Here is a 24,936-nt window from a genome sequence, read left to right as displayed (position 1 = left end):
GGATGGGGTGATTCAAAACGCAGTGGCTTTGAAATGTGACGTTCTCAGGAAGTGTAACTGACAGAGTGTGTACGTGTGTGTGTAAGGGGGGTGGGGAGAAACCGATCAGGTTGATGAGAGTGAAGTGAGCACTTTAAGGTTTCCTGGGGCCTGCTTAACTTCCCTGGTGAAGAAAAGACAGGAGGTTGCACCATGGGCTGAGATCCTGAGTCACTTCTGCCAACAACAGATGCACCATGAATTCGCAAAGGCAGTTGATCTCTGCAGCTATCCGGGCTGAGGCCCGAAGGTATGAGGGGATCAAAGCGCAGCTCAACAAACTTTTCCAGCTGGCGGAGCTGGTTGATGACCGTCTGCTGAAGAACAACTTCAAGGCATCCCTGAGCATTGTACGAGGTAGGTGACTTGGGCTTCCCATAGGATGGAGGGTAGGTGGCTGGCTAAAAACCTTTAGTGGTGCTTAGGACTTTCTTTGAAGCTGCCAAGAGGGCAGATTTGAACTGATTCACTCTTCTAAATGCTTCAGGAGCCCAGAAAAGGCCTCCTGCAGATCTAGAGGGAAGGAATTTGCCATATAAAAGATCACATGAGGTTTAAAAAGTGGAAATGAAATTCTGACACCTGTAGGTAATAGTTACGGAACATTTTAAGAGTAAAAGCCCCTGCTTTTTACAACCTGAGAAGAAACCTGGCATTTCTTCAGGAGGCATCGGTGCTTTATCATATCCACTTGCCATGTTAAAGAAATGATGGAAAGCAATTTTGCCATGATTGGAGTTTTCCTGTTCAGTGGGGAAGAATTGGGGGAAGGCACCAAAGCCCCATGGAGAAAGTAGATCTCAAGGGCGGAAGGCAGGATGAGGGAGGAAATTCCAGTCAGTGGGAATCTGCCTGGTTCTGCCATTCCAGATCACATCATGTTGGCCAATTAACTTTTTTAGATTTTTTTTTTTAGATTGTTTATTTATATGCCGCCCTTTTCCCTGGGGGGACTCAGGGCGGCTCACAATCAAAAGGGAAGGGGGGACAGACTTTTACATATAAGACAGTACATGATTAAAAATGCAACATTCATACCATTCGGGTGGGTAACAATGTTTAGCCCCAGGCCTGACGGGATAGCCAGATTCTAAGGGCTGTGCGGAAGGACTGGAGGGTGGTGAGGGTACAAAGCTCCACGGGGAGATCGTTCCATTGGGTCGGGGCTACCACCGAGAAGGCTCTCCTCTGCGTGGTGGCCAGTCGGCATTGGCCAGCGGATGGAACTCGGAGGAGGCCTAAACGATGAGATCTAATGGGTCGTATGGAGGTGATCGGCAGTAGGCGGTCTCTCAAGTACCCAACTTCTCTGAATGGTTGGAGATCTGTGGCATTGTGGAGATATATGAATCTGTATGTATGGTCCCCTTCGTTTTTATTTGCAGCAGAAGATAAATAGTGAATGACAGTGCTAAACTGTGTGCTATTTAAAAAAAACAACTTCACTTGCTAACCGCTAACTGCTTATCTAGATTATGTCAGAGGCACAGCTTCTCCATACAACTGCGGTTGGCAAACATATTCAACTGTAAGGTCACAGAATTCTCTTGCTTCCGGTCGGCTTCACATTAATTGGGTTAGGCAAGGAACTTTAACCATGAAAGTTGTAAGTGACCAATTGTACTGCCTTTCATAGCCCGTGGTTTGTCTTCATCTTCTATTAAAAAAAAGGAAGGCGGTATGGTCAAGCCCAAGTGTAAGTGTGTGGAATTCCCAAAGGAATCAGTGGAAAGGTGTTAATCATGTGTGAGATGTTTCTCTATTCAATCAGTAGAACAGGCATGCTAAGGTTGACCGGGATTCTGTTCCAAATCTGGGCTGGGAGAACATAGAATGTATTTAATTCAGTTGAAGTAAATCTATATCTGGATTTCTCTGAACAGCACAGTCGCGGGTAATTGCTTAATCCATTTTATAATGTTCAAGAATTAGGCTGATTATATTAAAGGCAGCCTGATCTCACCTTCTCAATACCTCTGGCTATCAGCGTGCACTGTATTGTTAGAAGAAATGTCCTTCTGTGTTCAGTTCCAAGTGGGGGAAAAGACACTGCATTTATGGAGGCTGATTGGAAAGATGGTTTTTAATGGTGGACAGGATCTCATGCCTTGAAGATGTTGGGTGAAGAAGAACAAAAAGGGAAGAGATGCTGAGAATGCCTGAGTTTTACACCCTCTCTAAGCTTCCGAATTTGAGCTTGTATTCTGATTGGTTGTCAGCCTCCCGTGGGGTCATGCAGGGGCAACTCTGTAGGCTGTCCTGAGTCCCAGGTTTGGCTGAGCCTTGCTGGATGATGAAATCTTCCCAGGTGTCATGTGGTGAGATGGGTGGAGGGCTAATTCTACCTTTGTTGGATATTGGGTGAGGGCATTTGCCTATGTATAGGCCTAGCTATCTCTTTATCTCTTAAGTGCGGACATCTGCTGTGGGCTATTGAGGATGGTGGGGGCTATTAAAAGTGAATCTGTTTTCTACTTAAAAACATGTTTCTCCATTTCTCATCCAGGGAAATTAATATTCTGCCTTTTTAATATTTTCTAGAAAATTTCATTTTTCTAGGAGAGGGGTGGGTGCTAACTTCCTACAGTGTCAACAGTTATGATACTACAGCTCTATGGAAAATGGGACAGTTCTACAGGAAACAAGGGTCATATCCAGATCAAGGTTTTTTGCTGGTAACAGCAGGCTTGACTTAAGATGGTTTGCCATCTAAGATATAGGACAAAATAATACATGCATCATTCATTTTATAGTAGGGGGGGAAGTAATTAAATTTTACTTTCACCTGATGTGTCTTGTACCCTTCCTGAGAGTAGAGATTTACTGCGTAGGGTCTGCAGGGCAAGCTGCATAGCATATAAACTGGGATCCTTGAATATCACCTCGATCTTTCTCCTTCAGCACCTTCCTACACACACACACACACACACACACACACACACACACACACAGAGCAAAACCTGCCTCACCTGGATACTTCCGTTGCTTTCCCCACTTCCTGCCTATGTTCTGAAATTCAGGGCAACTGGAAGGGGAGAAACAACAGCCCCAGTCATTTTGACTTTCACATTTCCATTTCCAGGTTGGCTATATGTAGGTGCAGTTAAAAACGGTATATACAACCCATGCTCCTTTCTGGTAGGTAACCCTGCCAAATGATCCCCTTGAACTGTGGCAGGTTTCAGTCCCCTAAATTGCTCCCCAATTCCTTTTGGGTAACCCTCTGCTCACATTTGGTTAGTGGGGCATACTAGAGTTAGAAGATACTGCTCATGCATGATGAAAGCAAGGAAGTGAGGGAGGGAGGGAGGGAGGAAGGAAGGAAGGAAGGAAGGAAAACCAAAATATATTTATGTAGAATCTTCATATGCAAATATACATTTACAGATGCCCACTTATAAGGACTTCTGGAGAAGAAATGGCAAACTGAAGATAGCTCTGCTAAAAGTGGAGCCAACTACCACCACAAAATAGAGAGCCTATCAAGTATTTGTCTGAAATGGTATAGGGTTTCCTACCTGAGCAGGAGGTTGGACTAAAAGATCTCCCAGGTTCCTTCCAACTCTGTCATTCTGTTACGTAGAGCGGCTCTTTGTAATTCTTCTCTGGACAAGGAGTGGAATTGAGATTGCCCACAAGTGCTCCATATGGTTGCCCCTTGTGATGAGACAGCATGTCAGTGGTCTCTGGTGGGTTTAGAGCTCTGGGACTTGAGAGAATAACCATCTTTTTGCTCAAACCATAGTTGGCATCTCCAAAAAGGACACTGGGTTTGCATATATTACTTTTCTAGTCACTTTTGGATATTGCTTGCTAACTGCTTTTCAACTATTAGGAATCTTGGGATTAACAAGTTTTATAGCACCAGGTGAGTTTCCTTCAAGGAAGGAAACTAGAAACCAGACTAGAAACCAAGAGGCCTTGAGTTCTTGTCTTGTCTTCGGGATGAAAACTGTCTGGGTGACTTTGATCCAGTCACTCTCCCTCAACACAACCCACCTCATAAGGTGGTTATTGTGGGGAAAATAGGAAGAAAAGGAATATTAGGTATCTTTACTAGGTTGTGTTATTTATTTTAAAAAATTAAGAGTAGGATATAAAAAAGGGCTTAAATTGTTTTGGAATAAACAGCAAAAGGATGTTTAGAACTTTGATCCTGGAATGTTACAAATGGATTAAACACCCAAATAAGATGTTGGGATTATTTGTAAGTATCCTTCCCCCAAAATATGATAGAATGAGACTTAGAAGGTTGGACACCAGAGGGAACCAGAAGGAATTAAAGGTTTCAACTAAAGGAAAAGAGTCCTTAAATTTGACTTACAGCTCCATATAAACAATGGAACAAAATACTCAACATTGCACATGTTGAAATATATTTTTAAACAATGGACCCAGAAGTTAAGTTTAAGAGGATTAGGGTATATAGATCAACTGTTTTTGAAATATGTTATGGAAAAGGAACATGTTTACCAGACAAGACTGAGATTGATCTGAAAATGGATCTAAAAATGACAAGCTACAAGAATAATATGTATGGAAAAAGAGGCTACAGTAGATATACAAACTAAACTGGCAGACATTCTAATAATTTAAAGAGATATATAAATAACAAACCAAAAGAATGATGGATAATTTTCTTTCATTGGATTTACAAAAGTGGCTTGTTAAAGCTTCGAATATTTTTTTGTGAAGGGACAAAGAAAAAATGAAATGAAATTAAACTCTAGGGGATTATTTGAATGAACTAAGGATCAAGATTGTTAAAAGTAAAAGGAAGCAACACAAACTTGGTTTATTTGATCAAGGTTAAAGTAATGTTGTTTTCTCTGGTAAGACAATGAACATTTGCTGATTATGACCGAATGACAAGGCTTTGCAGGGTTTTTTTATAGTTAACAGATGGAATATGGAAAAATAGATCATTTGCTGTATTTTAAGAGAAGGTGATAAGTTATTAACATGTTTATAGTTGTGATGAAGGGGGAAGTCATTTCTTTATACAGTATATTTCTTTTCTTTCTCTTTAATATAGTCTTTTTTTCCCATTTCCCCTGCACTTTCAATTTTTGTTTTTTCTTTTGAGTTTAGTTTTTATCTTTTAATTGTAATGTTTAATAAAATTACTATAAAATATAAAGACCCATTTAAATTTATGTTTTTTAAAAAAGGGTATATTTTCCTCTTGTGGAGAAAATTGTGATCTGTATATTGGCCTGTTCTGCTGTACAAACGTTCCCAGCAAACGGGCAAAATTGCAACCTGTCCCTGGTTGCCTTCTTTAAATCAGAGGATCTTTCAAAATAGATTTTTTTTTCCTATGAAGTAATTCTGGAATAGTCTTTTTTTTTCAAAATCCATTTTTTCCCTCCAGGATCAGAGTAGCTTATATGTACGCAAATTGATAGACTGAATGACTTTACTGTTAATGACTGTTATGCCGCCCGGAGTCCTTCGGGATTGGGCGGCATACAAATTCATTAAATCTTGAATCTTGAATCTTATGCTGCCACAATACCACAAAAAACCTGTGGTTTACGACAAAATGAAATTATAAAACTCCCTAATAAAGCAATACATCATAAAAATTTATAACCAGGTATCCCCAACTGACAGTGGTTTTAACCATTAAAATCGCTTCCCTAAATATTGGAAGATATTGCATCATACAGATCTCTGAGGAAACCCCCCCCCCCCCAAAAAAAAGTGTTGGGGCCATAACTGAGAAGCACTAGATTTTGCACCCCAATCTCCCATGCCAGGGAAGCCTCAACATCTTCATCAAGATATGGAGGCCCAATGGGTAGATTCTCTTTAACATAAACAATGCAGAGGTGGACTTCAAAAAATTCAGCAACAGGTTCTCTGCCGGCGTGGCCTAGTCGACCTCCTGCACCACTGCTGGGGGGGGGGAAGTTTTCGCCTTCCCCAGACTCCGGAGGTTTTCCTCAAGCCTCTGATAGGGCAAAAACTGCCTCCCTGGGCTCCGGAGGCCCTCTGGAACTTCCAGGAGGCCTGTTTCCCCCCCTCCCTGAGCTGGTTGAAGACAGGAGAAACCACTACTTCTTTAATGGTGTCCACCATCCCTGGCTCTCTCCCAATAAGACGTTGCTACTAATCACTCTGAGCCAGTTACTAGTTTTCACTAACTTCATGATAGAGTCAAGGAGGGCATGGTACTAACCTATATGTGGTAGAACTAATATTGCTGAGCAAAACCACAGCCACTTCTTCAAAATCGACAAGATTAAGTGAAGCCATGTAGATGACTATCAAAGTCCCTTGCAATGCAGAGTCTGCAATTCATTCTAGGACTAAACTATACTCTCAGCTCCTAATACATTATTATGTTGATACTACTCTATTATAAGATAATATAGAAAGCTTTTTAAGTGTATTAGCCACATTAAAAGCTTTTGCACAAATGAAAAACATCTGTTAACAGAATAAATGAATACAACATTTGAAGTCAAGTTACAGTATATCATGTTACTAGCTGATAACTGGGCGTTGCCCGGGTATTTTTTTATAGGGGGAAATGTCTGGACCAAACATAATTTCTAATGTTGGATTTTTCCCCTTACCAGAGGGAGACCCCTTGTGGAGTACCGTGAAGCCATTACCATGGCAACTCCACTCCACGGTACAGTAGAAGCCACTTTACGGCAGTATAGTAGATGCCATTTTAAGGCGCAACAGGCTGTATCTTAACAGAACACCCCCGATGAGTGTTAGGGGTGTCTTACCCCCACAGTATCTTTTTCCAGAGAGTAAGTCATCTGTGTATCAAGTTTGGTTGAAATTATTCAAGGTGTTCCAGAGTATTTCTCTCTCTCTCTCTCTCTCTCTCTCTCTCTCTCTCTCTCTCTCTCTCTCTCTCTCTCTCTCTCTCTCTCTCCTCCCTCCCTCCCTCCCTCCCTCCCTCCCTCCCTCCCTCCCCCCTCCCCCCTCCCTCTCCCCTCCCTCCCTCCCTCCCTCCCTCTCTCTCACACACAGCCATTTTTATATAGATAGATTTTTGTTTCTCTAATAGCCGAGGACAAGACTCACAAAATTATTTATGCCATGAGCATAAATTACAGTTACCAATTTTTGAAGTAATCACTGTATTATCAAGAAGAAGAAGAAGAAGAAGAAGAAGAAGAAGAAGAAGAAGAAGAGGAGGAGGAGGAGGAGGAGGAGGAGGAGGAGGAGGAGGAGGAGGAGGAGGAAGAAGAAGCAGTAGCAGCAGCCTGGGCCAGATTTAGACTCCATACGTATCTTACTTATTTTCCTCTACCAATTCTCAGCACTCCTTCCGTAACACTTCTGAAGTAACTAACAAGTGACCTCATTCATCTTCACTTCCTCTTCTTCAAAACTAGGTATTTGTGACTTGGTTCCGGTTCATAGTTTTCTTAGAAGCAACAAGAAAGACATTCTAGTTGAAATTTCAGAGCATCTCCCTGGGGTTTTTAGCTTCGCTTATGGTGATGATTTACATTGACAATCCGGTATGTGTTGCAATCAGAGAACACAGCTAAAAGAAAGCCACAAATAGTGGCAGCAGCACTGTGCTCAAAAGAAAAAGTTAGTACTGGAGATTCTCATTGTTGTAGCACTTCTACACAAGTATTTTGTGTCCCTCTGAAACAATTTCTGGACCTCTGTGTCTTCATGACATTGGCTGGCTTTCTGATTCCAAAATGGGCTCAGCTGATCGTCCCAAAGGTGCTTTTTCAAGAGGCAACTGGAGTTTCTGGTTTTTCTTTGAAGATGTTTTGCTTCTCATCCAAGAAACGAAATGTCTTCAAAGAAAAATCAGAAAGTCCAGTTGCCTCTTGAAAAAGCACCTTTGGGACAACCATGACTTGGATGAATGAGAATCTCCATAGACATCTGGCTCTGCAGACTTGTGAACAGAGTCCCACTCAAGATTCCTGGATTCAAAGCAATCCCCTGCTCCTTACATTTAGTGTATTATTCATTTAGAATATATGTTCCCTTGGAGTGGAACCAAAGGTTATTGGTTCTGGTTGCAGAAATGCCAAGGTGCTTTCTCTTTCACTGTTATCAGGGTGGGGGCAGTTAAATGCATGGAAAAGTGTCATGGTGATTTTACAGCTCCCCTGTTTGCCACTGTTCAGATTGAAATAAATATGCAAGGAATGGATTAAAATGTGGATTTGGAAGTAGAAAGTGCTAGCAATGTATTATCTCTCTGTTTTAAGTGGAGTGTGAGAGTAAACTGGTGTTATTTTGTTTACACCTGGGTTGTGGTAAATTGGAACACTGACTGAATGATATTCTCAGCACACACACATTGGTTATCTAGAGAGAGCATGGATAAGTGTGTTCTTGAAGCTTTGAGATAAGCCAAATATGACCACAAGTGACCTCCTGGTTGCTCTGAAGCAGTGGTTCTCAACCTCAACAACTTTAAAAAAGATGGATTTTAACTTACATAATTTTCCAGCCGACTTTGCTAGCTGTGGGAAGTCCACATATCTTAAGGTTGCCAACATTGAGATACACTGCTCTAGAGGGATTGGTGAAAGAAAGAGATAGCAATGTGAAAATGTCCCTACTTGGTTTGGTCATCCAGGCAGCCCCAGTACTTTTAATCCAAGATATTAATGGCCTTAAGATAGTAGTGCACAGTCTCCAGGCTGCCTCATATGAATAATATCAACAATCCTACTAGTCTATGGAGATTCTTAGTCATCCAGGTCATGTTTGTCCCAAAGGTGCTTTTTCAAGAGGCAACTGGACCTTCTGGTTTTTCTTTGAAGACGTTTTGCTTCTCATCCAAGAAGCTTCTTCAGCTCTGACTGGATGGTGGGGAATGGAAGGATTAATATTCCTAACAACCCTACTAAAAAGACAGTTGGTAAATGAGTTTTGCCCCATTCTGCCACCTTTCTTGCCACAGTTGTTAAATGAATCACTGCAGTTGTTAAATTAGTAATATGGTTGCTAAGTGAATCTGACTTGCCCATTGAATTTGCTTGTCAGAAGGTTGCAAAGGGTGATCACATGACCTCAGGAGCCCACTACCATCATTAATATGAGCCATGTATCCGAATTTTAATCACATGACTGTAGAGATGCTGCAATGGTTGTAATTGTTGAAAAACAGGTCACTTTTTTCATGCCGTTGTAACTTTGAATGGTCATTAAACAAATGGTTGAAAATAGAGGACTATCTGCAGAGTCTCTGGCAAGTGTACTAAATGCACAATTGGCTTGTCATATCAGGGCAACCACTAGAGAGCAGCAAAGCAGCAAAGAGTTTTCTCTTTCTTTCCCCTGCCACCTAATGGTCACCCACATCTTTGCAGATTGTTATCTGGTAGCTACACAGTTGTCCACCCCAAAAGTAAGAGTGATGTCTATCCTCTATTTATAATTTACACTGCAAAGAGAAAATACAGGTCACTAGAGGCTGAAAAAGGAGGGATTTAATTTACGTTTTCATGCAAATTAAATCAATATTCATTTATTAGATTTATATCTAACCTTTCTTCCAAGCATATGTTGCATTACTGAATTACCATTGAGGATTTTTCTCTCCCCTCCCCCCAAGCAATCCTCAGGCTGGACTGAGCGATTGTGTCTGCCCTCAAATCATCTGCTGAAATTTCACAACTGAGGGTGGACCCAAGTGTCCCCTTACCCCGGTGGTTATCTTACCAGAGGTTCTGACCAGTTCTGGAGAACCAGTAGCGGAAAATTTGAGTAGTTCGGAAAACCGGTAAATATCACCTGTGATTGACCATGCCCTATCTATTCTCTGCCTCCCAAGTCCCAGCTGATTGGGAGGGAATGGGAAGTATCCTTCCCCTGCCATGCCCACCAAGCCATGCCCACTAAGCCATGCCACACCCACGGTGTCTCATGGTGTTGCCAGGATGAAGAACTTGCACTTGGTGAAATGCGGAGCTCTACCTTATAGGCATGGGAGCCTTGTTCTGTTTTGCATGTGGTTATTATTCTTTGGTTGTACATAAAAGCGTGACCCCACAAATGCACGCATGACAAAAGCGTGCCGACAAAACTGCAGTGCGAAAACCATGATGTCATCAACGCACCGACAGAAGTGCGCCGACAGAAGTGTGATTTAAGTTAAGGTAAGGGTTAGGGTCAGGGTTAGGGTCAGGGTTAGGGTTAGGGTTAGGTTTAGGGTTAGAGCGCTTCTGTTGGCTCGCTGTTTTTGGCGCGCTTCAGCGCTCATTCATCGGCGTGGTTTAGAACTCACGGTTTTGTCACTGCGGTTTCGTTGGGCGCTCTTTTGTCAGGCACCCTTTTGTCGGTGAACCCATAAAAGAATGTAGGAAGCCATCTTCCACAGCCATGTGAGGTTAGGCTGCCTTTACAGCAAAACTTCTCTCTTCAGAGTGCTGCGGAGGGAACGCACTATTCCCCTGGCTTCAGCAGTGAGCTCTAAGAAGTGTCAGAGATGGGGAAATAAGGTTTCATCCTATTTCTTTCCCACCCACCCTCCCAAGTCTGTGAAGCTCAAGAACAAAGTGCAGGCTTCATCTGCAGCCCTTGCTTGGTGCCATTTTCACTACAGATGTTTAAAATGTTATCTGAAAAAGGCACCCCCAATCCTAAAAGCAGTATTGGGGAGCTTTCTTCCATAAGGGTTCACTGTGGCGATAAATAGCCCAGAAAGTAGATAGCTACCTCCTAATATCAGTGGCAAGATGCTTATTTGCATCCCAGGCAAACAGGCCATAAACACCAAATTTGATCCAGTTCTGGAATGTGAGGTCACAGATGGGAGAAAGTAATAGACAAAAGGAAGAATTTCCCCATTCAGGGTATGGTTAAACAATAGGATTCCTTTAGGAAGGTGTAATAACAGCCAACACAAGGTACAGTTTTACAAAATGAAGAGAGGAATAAGGGAAATGTCTATCCGTAATTGTAGGCTCTATGTTGCCTGCAAAATGAGAGTCAATAAATTTCTCAACACGTTTAAAATCATTGCTGTCCAAGCGAGGTCATGCTGATGCCACAAATATTTATTGGGGGAAGCTGATGAATCTGGACTTGCTGAGAATAAGATGTAATAGACAAAAAATATCTACCCATTTTCCTCTTTCCCTATGGTATGCAGTATCATGTTTCAATACAGAAATAGAGTATGAAGTGGTAAGCCAAGTGAATGAATAACTAAAATGAACTTATTTAATCTTATTCACCACACCTCTGCATATCTTTGTTTTACCCATTTAATAGTTTATTCAATGCTTCTTTTAATTTAGCATAGATTTTCTTTTCCTGTTCATTAATTGCTGAAAAGCAAAAATCTGGTCTGAATATTAATGTTACGGTTTTTGCACTCATTCTTGCCTCCTTCCCCTTGATCTAGGGCAATGGTGGGGAGCTATGGCCCCTTTATGACTTGTGGAATTCAACTGTGGCTGGCTCAGGAATTCTGGGAGTTGAAGTCCACAAGTGCCATAGTTCCCCACCCCTGATCTAGGGGAACAATAATGGCATTCCTCTCAACCTTAGGCACAAATGCAGTCTTCAAACAAATTACACAACCACTTTAGAAACAATAACATCCATGTTTAACAGTTCTACAGTTACATTGTCTACACCTGCAGCCTTACTATTTTTCAAAATTATTAAAGCTTTTCATTAAATTTCTTCTTGGGCACATTTATAGCATTCATTAATAAAGGAAAATATCTGTAGATCAGGGTTGAAATGATGGGTCCTTGGTGCTTGCTGAGCTTGCTTGTTTTCTTGCAAACATTTCATTACCCTAACTAGGTAATATCATCAGTGATAGCAAGCAAGTTTAGATAGCACCAAAGATAGCATTCATTTCTGTTCTAAACTCTGCAATATGTCTGACATATGACATGTCTTATACAGATCTTTAATATATTCCTTCCAGCATTTCCTCACTTTAGTTTCATTCCAAATTATTTCATTATTTTTATTCCATTCCTGATGGAGACTCCTTGTTTAGCCTTTATAAAGCTTCATGCCAAGCTCGGCAATAAATTTTAACCCTCTTGTAATCCTCTGGTTTGGCAGAAGGTTTTCAGAAATGATTGTGCTAAATTAATGAACAAATAATTAAACAAGGACTACCTATATTAGTAAAGGAGTTGAAAGCTTGAGGAAGCTATGAGAGAGCTGTTAAGGAAGGAAGGTAAGAGCAAGCCATTCAGAACTTAGAAAAGAGATTATCCAGTCCAGAGGTAGAAAGAAGCACAAGAAAGAAACTCAAAATTATTTTCCTTGATTTTGTTTAGTATAAGTTAGGACAGAGAGCAACTTGGAATAGGTTTTCAAGATTCTCTTACAACACCATACAGCAATAACGTAGCATTTGTGGAATTACTGTGATGTGTCTTTCTAGACTTGGCTTGCTGTACCTCAAAAGACTGACAACATTTCAGGATTTAAATTCTAGACTTTTTGCTCCTAGTTTTCCAGATCAATAGATATTTGACTTTTCTGTTGATGGGTTGGAAGGCATCTGACCTAGCATGACATAATAATTCTCCAGAGGATGGAAAAGTACTGGTTCGTATCCTGCCAGCCATTTTTTTTACCTATTTTCAAACTGATATTTTATTACTATTAAAAATGAACCACACTTTTTCTGCCTCTTTCAACTTTAACTTTGCCTCTTTGTCTACATTTTATGTACGTATCTTTTCTTCCTGTAACTCATTATACAGTATCTTTCTCTCATCCTTACAGTATTTTTGCGACAGTCATTCTCTGATATTCATATTCCTCATTTTCCTCTTTTACTTCATTCCTCTAAACATCCTTTTTCATACTTCCCTAATATAACTTTAAAGCTATATTAATAACTGTGCTTTCCATTAATTTAATAATCCCCATTACCAAAATATTGTACTTTACTATATTTGAATATATTAAATATTAAATATATTTGTGAAATATATTTGTTATTTTTGGCTAGTTTACATGTCCTATTTCCTTTTATTCTATTAGGAGATTGTTTTATCTTTTAATGGTTTTTGAAACATAGGTGTTGTGTTTTTCTCTTCTTGCACTTATTTTATTTTTTAGGATTTTTTTTTCTCCTGCTCCCCCCCCCGCCATTCCCCCTCATCATTCCCCAAGATCTTCTTTTGACACTACTAAAGCCTGGTTTGTCCCACATTCAGAATCTCTCATTACTATTCACTACTTCATAGGCTTTCATCCTAAACAATAAAGCAGTCATCCTTTTAGATTAATATTCATTCCTTTGACGTGGGTGTATATGAATAGTCTTATGGTTAAATCCTGTTTTTAGAACACACATAACTTTTCGAAGCAGATACTCACCATAGTCACCATTCTCGTTCGTTCTGGCCTCTGAATGGCCAATAATTTTTTCTGCACCTTCTCTTTTCATTCTTGCCCACCCATTGATACCTTCCCCCCCCCACAAATTACATACTTTAAGAATGTTGCATTGTTTTTCCAAACCTCATCCATGATTCTTACATTAGCACCATTTAGTAGAGTTTAATCTGCAACTAACACCAACACAGGATTCCTATTTTCATATGCAGCCATAACAACGTGGATGACACCAATTCATACTTTCTGACATGTATATATTTTAGCATTTTCATCCACAGTCAAGTCAACATCTTCATTTTCCTGCATATTTGTCAATTCCACCCTACAAGATCAGTCTATTTTCATGCAAAGCTATTCCACTGAACTCTTTCCTATTTCACAAACATATCTATTTTTCCTTAATTTCATCTATTAACTGATGCGGTTTCCCATTGGCTCCTCTAGTACTCTTCTATATCCTGTGGTTGTCATCTGATGGTGGTGTCTACTAGCCATCATGGCTTCGGTTAATAGAAATTTTTCCATAACACATTCAAAGATGTAGTGAGTCGTACCCATGTCACATATAGTGTCAAGGAATTGTGATAGAGATGCAAAGGCCTGAAAAAAACCTGAAAAAATTTCCAAAACTGTTTGGGGAAAAAAAATGGAGACAGGCCTTCCTATCTCTAATTGCACAGCAGCTGTCCAGATTAAGTGAGACACTGACACAAACCTCTTGTCTTTTATCTAAATATAAATATATATATAATATTCAAATTTACAGCAGACTTTGCGATCATCCAGAAAAGGAATAGCATAAGAACACAGGAATAGCATGAGGTAAATCTAAACAGTATACAGAACACACAGAAGAAAAAAGGAGGGGGAAAAAGGAAACTCCCCCTTTATACTTGTGGCAACCCATCATAGCGTAGATTGCATCATGCATGAGGCAGCACTCTCTAACTCAAGGGTGTCAAACTGGTGGCCAATGGGGCAGATGCATGACATGCAGGCCACACCCACCCCAGCTCCGCGAATGGGAAAAACGTGGCGAAACGTCATGTGATGGCAACATGACGTGACGGGTTTGACACCCATGCTCTAACTAATCAACTAAAACTGGGTGTTCTGGCCCACTGTACACTTTACTGTTCCAGCTACTAAATTCAATGTCCTAACACAAGGGTCCCCAACCCCCGGTCCATGGACTGGCACTGAGCTGCGACATGCCAGAAACCAGGTCGTGCAAACAAGCGAAGCTCCATCCACGGGATGCAGGCAGCATGCAAAACCACACCCCCTCTGTTCCACAGAAAAACCTCTCTCCATGGAACCGGTTCCTATTGTCCAAAATATTGGGGGCCGCTGTCCTAACATATAGCATATCCTAGTAAAGGTAATTAAAGTACCAATCAGAGCAGTGTGCTACAAGCCCAACCATAACCCAGTTTTATGCCAAGCATGCTCAGGCTATTTTATGCAAGCTAGGATCTCCGCTCCAGAGACTAGCTTCACATGCCAAGATGTTATTGTTCATACCAAACCAAGCAGTTGGTAGACAGATGCAGTTTGCTCACACACACTCTGAAAGGAAGGCAAATAATTTTGCAGAAGCTATTGACCTGTTACAGCAAATTCTACACGTCAAACTACAGAATATGGAAACAGAGTCTAAGAAAAAAGGAAATGAGAATATGTCATCATTTTACCCAGGCCCTTTTCACGCATAAGACACACATCGATAGACTTTTTCCCTCCCCTCCAGATGCCAGAATGCTGCAAAAACAGTACAAAGAATAAAGCATGATTAGTTAATATACGAATGTGTGGCACAAAGGTAACCACAGGGAAGTAACTCAGGAAAACAGCTCACATATATTTTCACCTCTCACGTGCTGCAGTTGCAGATTTCAGTGGGTAACCATGTTTGTCTTTGATTCTTCAATTTGAGCAGCTTCTAAAAACAGCAAAAACCATGGTCACCAGTTTGGATCACTAAGCCTTCCACAACCCCAGCTTTTTGCTGACCCTGATTATGTAGTTTTTCCTCTCTTTATTTGTATCCCCCCCCCCTCTGTTCCTTCTAGCAACATCCTCACTAAATGCCTAATGACTGCTTCCTTGGATGCAAGCAGTTCTGTGGTTCTGTCTTTTAGGGAGATGGATGTCATTCCTGCCAAAATTCTGTACTGAAAGTACAGGTAGTCCTTGACTTACAATTGTTTATTTCGTTACAACAGCACTGAAAAAGTGATTTATGACATGACCATTGCAGCATCTCCATAGACATGTGATCAAAATTCAGATGTATAGTGACTGGCTCATATTTATGACGGTCGCAGTGTCCTTTGGGTCATGTGACCACCTTCCACAACTTTCTGATAAGCAAAGTCAATGGCTAAGCCAGATTCATTAAAAAAAACTTTGTCATTAATTTAACGACTGCAGTGATCCACTTAACAACTGTGGCAAGAAAGATCGTAAAATGGGCCAAAACTCACTTAACAAATGTCTCATTTAGCAACAAAAATTTTGGATTCAGGTATGGTCATAAGTCGAGGACATGTATATCGAAGTAAAAATAAGGACAGCTTGGGGAATGTTTAATAGAGAGTGAAGTAGTTATCTTGATCGTGAAATAGTAAAATATTGGAATGGCTTTGCCCAGGCTTCTGGAAGAAATCTCTGAGCTTGAAATGGATCGTATCAGCCAGTGTGGAAGTATTTTAAGCCTTGAACCCTTCTATTTAGGGTTTTCAAATGGGACCTGTTGGGGCTATTCAAAATGTTCCAAGTAATCTGTTTTACATGAAAACCATTTAACACGAGAAAGGCCTTGCACAACCTCAGCATCTAGGAACTAGAGTAAATGAATTTTAGGTTGCATCTTCTAGTCTCAAAGTATTGCTCTTATGTTGGAATGAAAACCTGCAAACTTTCAAATATAGCTGAAACTGAACACCAAGGAGTCCTGGCCAATATGAAGAGTGGTGGTTCAGCAATATCTGTCATCCAGCACTCACACAAGAAAACAAGGGCATTGTGGGATTTTTAATTGGTATCATTCATCCAGTGCATAAAGCTTGGGGAAGCAAGGGCTGTTGGTCTTTATTATTATTAATTTTTTGCAACTATTCATAGCGCTGCATTTCCAACATTTGGTGAAACTCTGAGGTAGCATGTAATGTGAGCCCAGAAATGATTTGCTCGGAGTATAGTAATACACCTGGAAATCAGCAGGAATTTCTTGGCAGATGAAAACATGCTGTGAACATGTAAACTTCCTTGGTTATTTTGCCAGTGGTGATGATCAGTTGAGCAGAGTGAAAATTCAAATGGCCTGCTTTTGTACATCAAAGGACTCTAAATATATGAAATTAGCAGCTGATAAGATTTAACCTAAGAAATGAGACATCTTTTCTTATTGTGTTCATATTGCAGGTTGATGAGTTTGGCCCTTATTAGCAATGTAGTTTTGAGCAGATTCTTAACTGTGTCTTTAAAAAAACACATGATGTATGAACAACTTTTAAAATGTATTTGGTGTGTTTTAAGGTGGTTGCTGAATATCATTGCCTTGGTGTTTAGCAGGGGACAATTGAAATGCATTTAATATGAAACTAAGCAGTTCTGTAATATAAGATTGTGGGAGATGATCAGAAGATGCAAAGCCTGTTGTTTGACTGGTTGAACTATTTTGTAATGTAAATATTTGTTGCAGTAAATTATATATTTCTTAAAACAACTAAAGGAATAATAATGGCATCTGATATTTCTCTTTGCTGAAATATACCTTTTTAAAAGAAACTTAAAATTGGTGCCTTAGCAAGTAACGTAAAATTATAAGAATGTTGATTTAAATATATTTATTTGATTCAGGATTGGGTTTGGCCTATGGATTAATAGAGATTGTTCTTTAACATATCTGCAATGTGCAATCTCCTATGGCTATTCAATGAATGAGTCTTTTAACACTTGCAGAAAATCTTATTCCTAAATAGAAACATATGTCACTCCCCTTGATGACACCCAAGGGATATAACAGCCCCGTACATACATTTAATGATTACAGTTTGCCTACAGAATTTCCTGGTCAGAGGTTTGGGATCACAGGACTAGCTTCTTTAATAGGAAGATAGCAACCATAATACACAAACAGGGGCAGTTTTAACTATTTGGCTTCTAGAATTTCTAACTGATTTTTACTATATGCTGCTGCAAAGTCCTAGGATCTATAAGCAAAGGGTATATCTTGTGAACTGTTACATGCTTCGGTGATGTGGAGAGAAATATACCATGTTACCAGGAAAGATAAGGATCCGGAATCAAAGTAAATACTGCTCAGCTATCTTTATTCCTTGTCTTATTCCTTTAAAGAAGTGGAAAGCTGGAAAATGTGGACTGGAGAACAGATCCTGATCCTGCTTCAGCTTATTGATGCAAATGGAGAAATAGTCTTCACAGAAACTCAGCACACATTAAACAGAGCTTCAGATCCAGTGACTACTTCCTGTTCCTGCAGTGGTTGTGTTATATTATGATATTTCCAGCTGCTAGCGGAGGACTCAATGCATATTACCAACTAAATAGAGGAAAAAAAAAACCCAAACCAGGCTGGCTTTTCTCTGGAGCTTTTAAAAGCAATCTGAAATCAATATCTCCCATGATGAAGCATGATCGCTTGATAGGACATCAAGCGGCTGTAAAAACAATCAAAGCAATACCCAAGCCCTTGTAATTCATGTCTCCAAATTACAGATAGTCCTCAACTTACAACAGTTCATTTAATGACCATTCAAACCAGGGGTGGGTTCCGGCAGTCACTACTGCTGATTCACTCATGGCCGTGCTGTGTGCACTTGATGCGCACTGTGCGTGCAGGCGCAGTGCAATAAAAAGTGTTCTGCATATGCGCAAAAGTGAAAAACAAGATAGTGGCGAGTACATCGCCACCCGGAGAACTGGTTCAGGGATGTGGCAGGCCTGGGTCACTTCCGGTTCCAGCGACCCAGGCTGCCAAACCACTACTGGTTCAGCTGAACCGGGCCAAACCGATAGGAACCCCTCACTGGTTCAAACTTACAGCCATTGAAAACAGCCACATAGGATCACTTTTCACACTTAGAACCACTGCAGCATCCCCATGATCATCTGACCATTAATTCAGATGCTTGGGAACCGGTTCATATTTTTTATAGTTGCAGTGTCCCAAGGTCACATGATTATCTTTGGTGACCTTTTAGCAAAGTCAATGGGGTGGGCGAGATTCACTTAACAATCTGGTTACTAACTTAAAAGCAGCAGTGATTCACTTAACAACTGCAGCAAGAAAGAAAGAAAACGGGGCAAAACTCCCTTAACTAATGTCTTGCTCAGCATCAGAAATTTTGGGTTCAATTGTGGTCGTAGGTTGAGGACTACCTGTATTCACATCTAAAGCCTGAAGGTTGCCAACATCTTACATGTCAACTATAGAGCTCCTTCACCCTTAACTTCACTCCAAGGGACACAGATTAAACAGGGAAAGCTCCTGATCCCCTTCCATGGGGATCAAAACTGACAAAAGTTTCCTTCTTATAAGCGAGCAGATTTCTTCTAAAAGTACGGGAATGATTCCAGAGGAAAAATTGGCAAACGTCCACGGTAGCGGCTTGCTTATTTAACTTTCAGAACCATTCCAAGAATTCTTCCTTCCTGTTTAACATAAAGCAAGAAAACCTGTTTTTCTCTGATCATTAAGCACATGATTTCATTCTATGTGAAGAAGAAGAAAATAGCAGGAAGTGGCTTGCTGACTATTGTGCAGTTAGGGTTATGGCAAATAGAGTACCACAAGGCCTCCGTTTTTGAGTTGCTGAGCACTGTGGTTTTCCTGCCAGACCCAGCTTTCTGTATCTTGTACTACTGATCTGACAAGTTCTCTCTCTCTCTCTCTCTCTCTCTCTCTCTCTCTCTCTCTCTCTCTCTCTCTCTCTCTCTCTCTCTCTCTCTCTCTCTCCCCCTCCCTCCCTCCCTCCCTCCCCCCCTCTCTCTCTTCTAAATTGAGCAGTTTATTGGCTACCTTCCTCCTTTACCTTTCATAATAGGAAAATCTGTTCTTTTCCAAAACAACTGAGAAAGGGGAAATAACGGTTAGGCTACTATTTTGCTTTTTTTCACTTGTGGTCATGCACAATTATGATTACTAGTGTTCTCTGTGCATTTTTATCCTTATATAATGGGAATCAACTATTTGGGATTCACTAGTGAAGGAGGAGGATACATGGCAGGTTACTGAACATCAGATAAGCACCTGATTGTTGTGAACAGCTGGATATTATATTTGTAATTCAGCTTTACTTTACAGTTAACATCTTTCAGTTGTCTGCTTTTTTATGTCAATTTCCTTGTTGCTAATCTCTACCAAAAACAGAACTGGGTGATCTGTATAAAGTAGGAAACCTGAGAAACAGTTTGGTGTCATAGTTATGGCACCAGCCTAGAAACCAGGAGATTGTGAGTTCTAGTTCCGCTTTAGGCACAAAAACAGCTGTGTGAGTTTGGGCCATTCTCTTTCTCTCTTAGCCCTAGGAAAAAGATAAGGCACACCACACTAAAATCAATCAATCAATCTTTCCTTCCTTCCTTCCTTCCTTCCTTCCTTCCTTCCTTCCTTCCTTCCTTCCTTCCTTCCTTCCTTCCTTCCTTCCTTTTGTTGTGTACAAGATAACAAGCATAAGTATAAACATGGATGTGCAGAGGAAATGGGTACGAATAAATGGGGACAATAGGACAGGGACAGTAAGCATGCTGGTGTGCTTATACAGGGCGGGGCATAACCTTTTCCTAGGGGGTCACAGCAACACTTGTAATAACAACACAAATAATTCATACACCATTCGAAAGCCCATCAAAAACGGAGTTTATTGACACGATTTAATAGTCAGTATGACCACCATTAGCCCTTCGAACAGCATTCAAACGAGGTGCCTCTCGAAAGGCAATGCATTTTATTCTGTCAATGATCCTTTGTTCTTCCGAATCGAATTTTCCAGCCATTCTTAAAGCAAATTTAACATTTAATAGCTCATTCAATTCAGTTTTTTATGGGCTTTAAAATGAGGTGTCGCGGAAGTTGTAAACTACTGTCGATCTTGCTGTGACCCCCTAGGAAAAGGTTATGCCCCGCCCTGTACATGCCCCCTTACAGACCTCTTAGGAAAGAGGTGATGTACATACTAGACAAATTAAGGTTAAAATTATGGGGGTTTGAAGATGTAACAACAGAGTCAGGTAGTGCATTCCAGGCATTGACCACTCTGTTCCTGAAGTCATATTTTCTGCAATCAAGTTTGGAGCGGTTCAACTTGAGTTTGTATCTATTGTTTACCTGTGTATTATTGTGGTTGAAGCTAAAGTAGTTATTGACAGGTGGGATGTTGTAGCAGACAATTTTGTGTACTACACTCAGGTCAGACCTTAATCGGCATAGTTCTAGGTTGTCCAAGCCCAAAATTTCAAGCCTGGTGGCATAAGGTATTCTATTGTGAGCAGAGGAGTGGAGTACTCTTCTCGTGAAATACCTCTGGACTCGCTCGATTGTTTTAATGTCCAATATACAGTGTGGATTCCAAGCAGATGAGCTATATTTAAGAACTGGTCTGGCAAAAGTTTTGTATGCTCTAGTTTGCAGTACAGTGTTACCGAAGAAGAAGCTTTGCAAGATTAGGTTAACAACTCTTAATGCCTTTTTGGCAATGCTGTTACAAGTGAGCTCTAGCACTTAGATCATTTGAGATGAGTGCTCCTAGGTCTTTGAAAATTGCACGGACTAAGAAAATTGCACAGACTAAGCAGTCACTAGAAATCAGCACCCAGTTCCAACACCAAAATAAAGGCTTAAAGTTATGCATCATATTAGAACTCCTATTAGGAGTCGAGGTGGCGCAGTGGTTAGGGTGCAGTACTGCAGGCCACTTTAGCTGACTGTGATCTGCAGTTCAGCGGTTCAAATCTCACCGGCTCACGGTCGACTCAGCCTTCCATCCTTCCGAGGTGGGTGAAATGAGAACCCGGACTGTGTGGGCAAGTTGCTGACTCAATTTGATTAAAAAAAATTGTAAACCGCTTAGAGAGGGCTGAAAGCTCTATGAAGCGGTATATAAGTCTAATTAATAAATAATTAATAAATAAATCCCGCTCTTCAATCCTGCTGCCACACCTACCTGTCGTTTTTCTCTGTCTAGATTCTCAGGGATGTTTCAGAATGCTTACTTTCTAAAGACAATAATCTCCACTTTCTTGTTTCTACTGTTTCCAAATGGAAGAAACCAACAACATGTATACTGAATCTTCCAAAAAGGTACATGTTTCACACCAGGATTTAAAAAAAAATACCATCAATAGTTCCTGTATTTATTTTATGAGACTTCAGTTGTTATTCTACTTTTCCAGAATGAGGTCCTAGAATTTGAATTGCCTGTATTCTTAGTGGCAGCCACTATTCTGGGTATTAATTGCCATACATATTTTTCATTGCAGCCATAGCAATTCATATACTTTCTATGTCTTGGATTGCTTGAAGGGTGAGTGCAAAAATTATATATGAGAGTCACATCCTAGCTCTAGGAAAAAATCCATGCTGCATATTTTTAAATAGAAAATGGGGGCGGGGACAATTCCATTAACACTTAGCTGTGATGACTGTACAGCTTATGGGAGCCCTGCTGGCACAGTGGTTAGAATGCAGTATTCAGTCCTGACAGACTAAAGGTTGACTCAACCTTTCATCCTTCTTAGGTCAGTAAAATGAGGACCCAGATTGTTGGGGGCAACATGCTGACATTGTAAACCACCCAGAGAGTGCTGTAAAGTCACTGTAGCTTGCCATAGCTATTATGTGAACTGGAGTTCAACTGTGTCCAATATGGCTTAGGTTCCCGAATTTTGTCCTCAAATTAATTCAAAAGGGAAAGACTTGTCATAGCTAGCTTAACCATAGCAGAAGAAAACAAGGGGCTAAGTAAGAACCCTTTCCTTGATCTTCATTAAGCACATTTCAGTTTATTGTTCTAGAGAAACAGAAGAAACCTGCAGCCACTGAACTATAATGATTCTGCTTTGGTTTTTCATTGAAAAGGGACATCCTGAAGTTGAATATTTGCTGGAGTGGATTTTAGGGAGCCAGAGTGTTCTGAAATCAAGCACATCCATATGTTCAACGGAAATGCCACATTCCAGAATTAAGAACATTCACAATAACATCAGAGACATCTGACAAGCCTGACACAAGGCCAGACAAGTGGGACAAGAAGCACCCACAAGATGCTATATTATAAAGTCATCCCTATTCATCAAAGCTGTAGTTAATTAGGAGTGCACTTGGTTCACATTGTATATGGTCCCAGTTTTGGGCTTTGGTTTCTTCAGCTAAAAACATCCCAAAGGAGGAGTAAGATAGATCTCCCTCAGCTTCATTTTGGATTGTCATTGTGAACTGCAATTCATGGAATGGGATTGGATAAACCAATGATCTGAATCAGTTTAAGATACCTTATTTCTGTAACCAGTTTCCAAATGTAGTCTAGCTGAACACAACAGAAAGTCAAAACTGGAGGAATAGAATAGAATAACAGAGTTGGAAGGGACCTTGGAGGTCTTCTAGTTCAACCTCCTGCCTAGATAGGAAACCCTATACCATTTCAGACAAATGGTTGTCCAAAATCTTCTTGAACATTTCCAGTGCTGGAGCATTTACAACTTCTGGAGTCAAGTTGTTCCACTGATTATCCACTGGAAGGAATGGCTTGGGATTACTACACCTTTCCCCATTGTTTTCATAGGATCCTCTCCTTGTGCATGGCAATCTTGAATGCTAAAAAAAACACCACCCTTTTCTCACCTGCATTTGGATTATCTGTATGTTATAGATAATTAATATCCATTGATTAGTCTTCAACAAACATCCATTCTTATCTAGTGGGTTCCCTAGATGCAGTGTCAGCATTTATCCTCCCAAAGGTTTGGTATTAATTATTTAAATATGATATTTAAAGTACAAGATGTTTTGGAGTGTTTTCACAAGGGGAAAGTTGTACCATGGTGACTTGCCCACGAATGTACTCTACTGAAAGTCAAGGGTTTTCAGGAATTTTAATGTAAGAAATCTGTTTTCTGGACCTGCTTGTTTCAACTAAGCAATTGGTTCTACTCAAGGTTGCCTTTAGTTTGGGTCTTAGCTTCATTTGGCTGGCAACCCACTTTCAACAAGAAAGACGTACCATGTGGCTGTCACTGCAAAGTCTTGGGCCAGAGTTACTATCTTTAAGTTCTTGATGTTGAAATCCCAGTGCATTTGGAAGATGTCAGATTGTAAAGGTTTTTTTTCTCACTAGCAGAGAGCCTATACTAGGATTTCAGGGGAGGAGACATTAAGCACAATACACAAGACAGATGCCCTGCCACTGACCTGTAGTTTTGTAGCTTTGCAGTACAGGTGATACAAATGTATGCATTTCTTGCTTTTGGTTCAGTAAAAGCTGCTCTAAAGACATGGTCAGGAGGAGAGACTGAAAGGGGGCAGCCTATAATTTTTAGCTATGCTGAAAGGGACTTGGGGAGATGGGTAGCAGGAAGAGACAAATAGCAGACAGTTATGTAAAGCAGAGGAAGAAAAATGTAGAAAAAGTGACAAAGAGACCATGCTACCAAGGTCAGGAAGATAGAGAACAAAGAAAAGGACCACCAATTTTAAATTACTCTGCACTGTACAGCATCATTACAGAGGGCTACTGTTTCAATTTCCATGATTTGAAAAAGCAGACAACACAGAAGCACTTATTCATATGGTGAATCTGAATTCTTTCCTGTGGACTGGCTCCTTATTAATCAGCTTAGTCACACTTTATCAGGTTTCGGTGTGGAACAGTGTTCTCTAACCAGCTCTCTCAAGATTTTCTCAGCCCAAATTCCCATATTTTCTAGCCAGCAGAGCAGTATTCATTAAAATTTGTGGAAACTGTAGTACATCATATCTGGAGGATTCTATGTTGGAGATCACTGCTGTGTGATAAGCTTTTGAATGAGAGGAGGTGTGTAATTTATCCAAGATTGGTATACATGCACCTGATACCTCTAAAAACCAGTTGTAAATCTCCTGCACCTCACCAGTCAGCTGTCTTTTTAACATAGTGGTAGTCCTCAACTTATGACCATTTTTGATGACTGTTCAAACTTATGACAGTATTGAACAAAGGGTCTTACAACCGCACTTGCACTTATAATCATCATAGTGTCCCGCAGTCACGTGATGACTGTTTGGGTACTTGGCAGCCAGCATTTATGTATGATGGTTGTAGAGTCCTAAGGCCATGTCATAGCCATTTGCGACCTTCCCAGCTGGCTCCCTACAAGCAAAGTCAATGGGTAACCATGTGATTCGCTTAATGACGTGATTTGTCAAACAACTGCAGCAAAAAAAAGTTTTCAAATTGGGTGTGATCACATGTTGCCTTGCTTAACAATTGCACCACTTACCAGTGAATTTCCCCCTCCTTATTGTGTAATTGAGGACTACCTGTACTGTAATTATAGCTGACA

General features: G+C 40.5%; 1 protein-coding gene across 1 annotated transcript in view; it reads left to right on the top strand.

Annotated features, from left to right (window-relative positions):
• Positions 1-221: 221 nt before the first annotated feature.
• Positions 222-24,936, top strand: part of AGAP2 (ArfGAP with GTPase domain, ankyrin repeat and PH domain 2) — a 175,525-nt gene continuing 150,810 nt past the window's right edge. Inside the window, exon 1 of the mRNA XM_087710534.1 lies at positions 222-396. Coding sequence (XP_087566660.1) covers positions 237-396 — 160 coding nt within the window. The 5' untranslated portion in view covers positions 222-236. The remainder of the gene's footprint in view (positions 397-24,936) is intronic.

This window comes from Thamnophis sirtalis, unplaced genomic scaffold (genome assembly GCF_051295495.1).
Source record: "Thamnophis sirtalis isolate CommonGarterSnake01/CBP01778 unplaced genomic scaffold, rThaSir2_p1.2 scaffold_3, whole genome shotgun sequence".
Lineage (NCBI taxonomy): Eukaryota > Metazoa > Chordata > Lepidosauria > Squamata > Natricidae > Thamnophis > Thamnophis sirtalis.
This window is presented reverse-complemented; position numbering and strand designations above follow the sequence as displayed.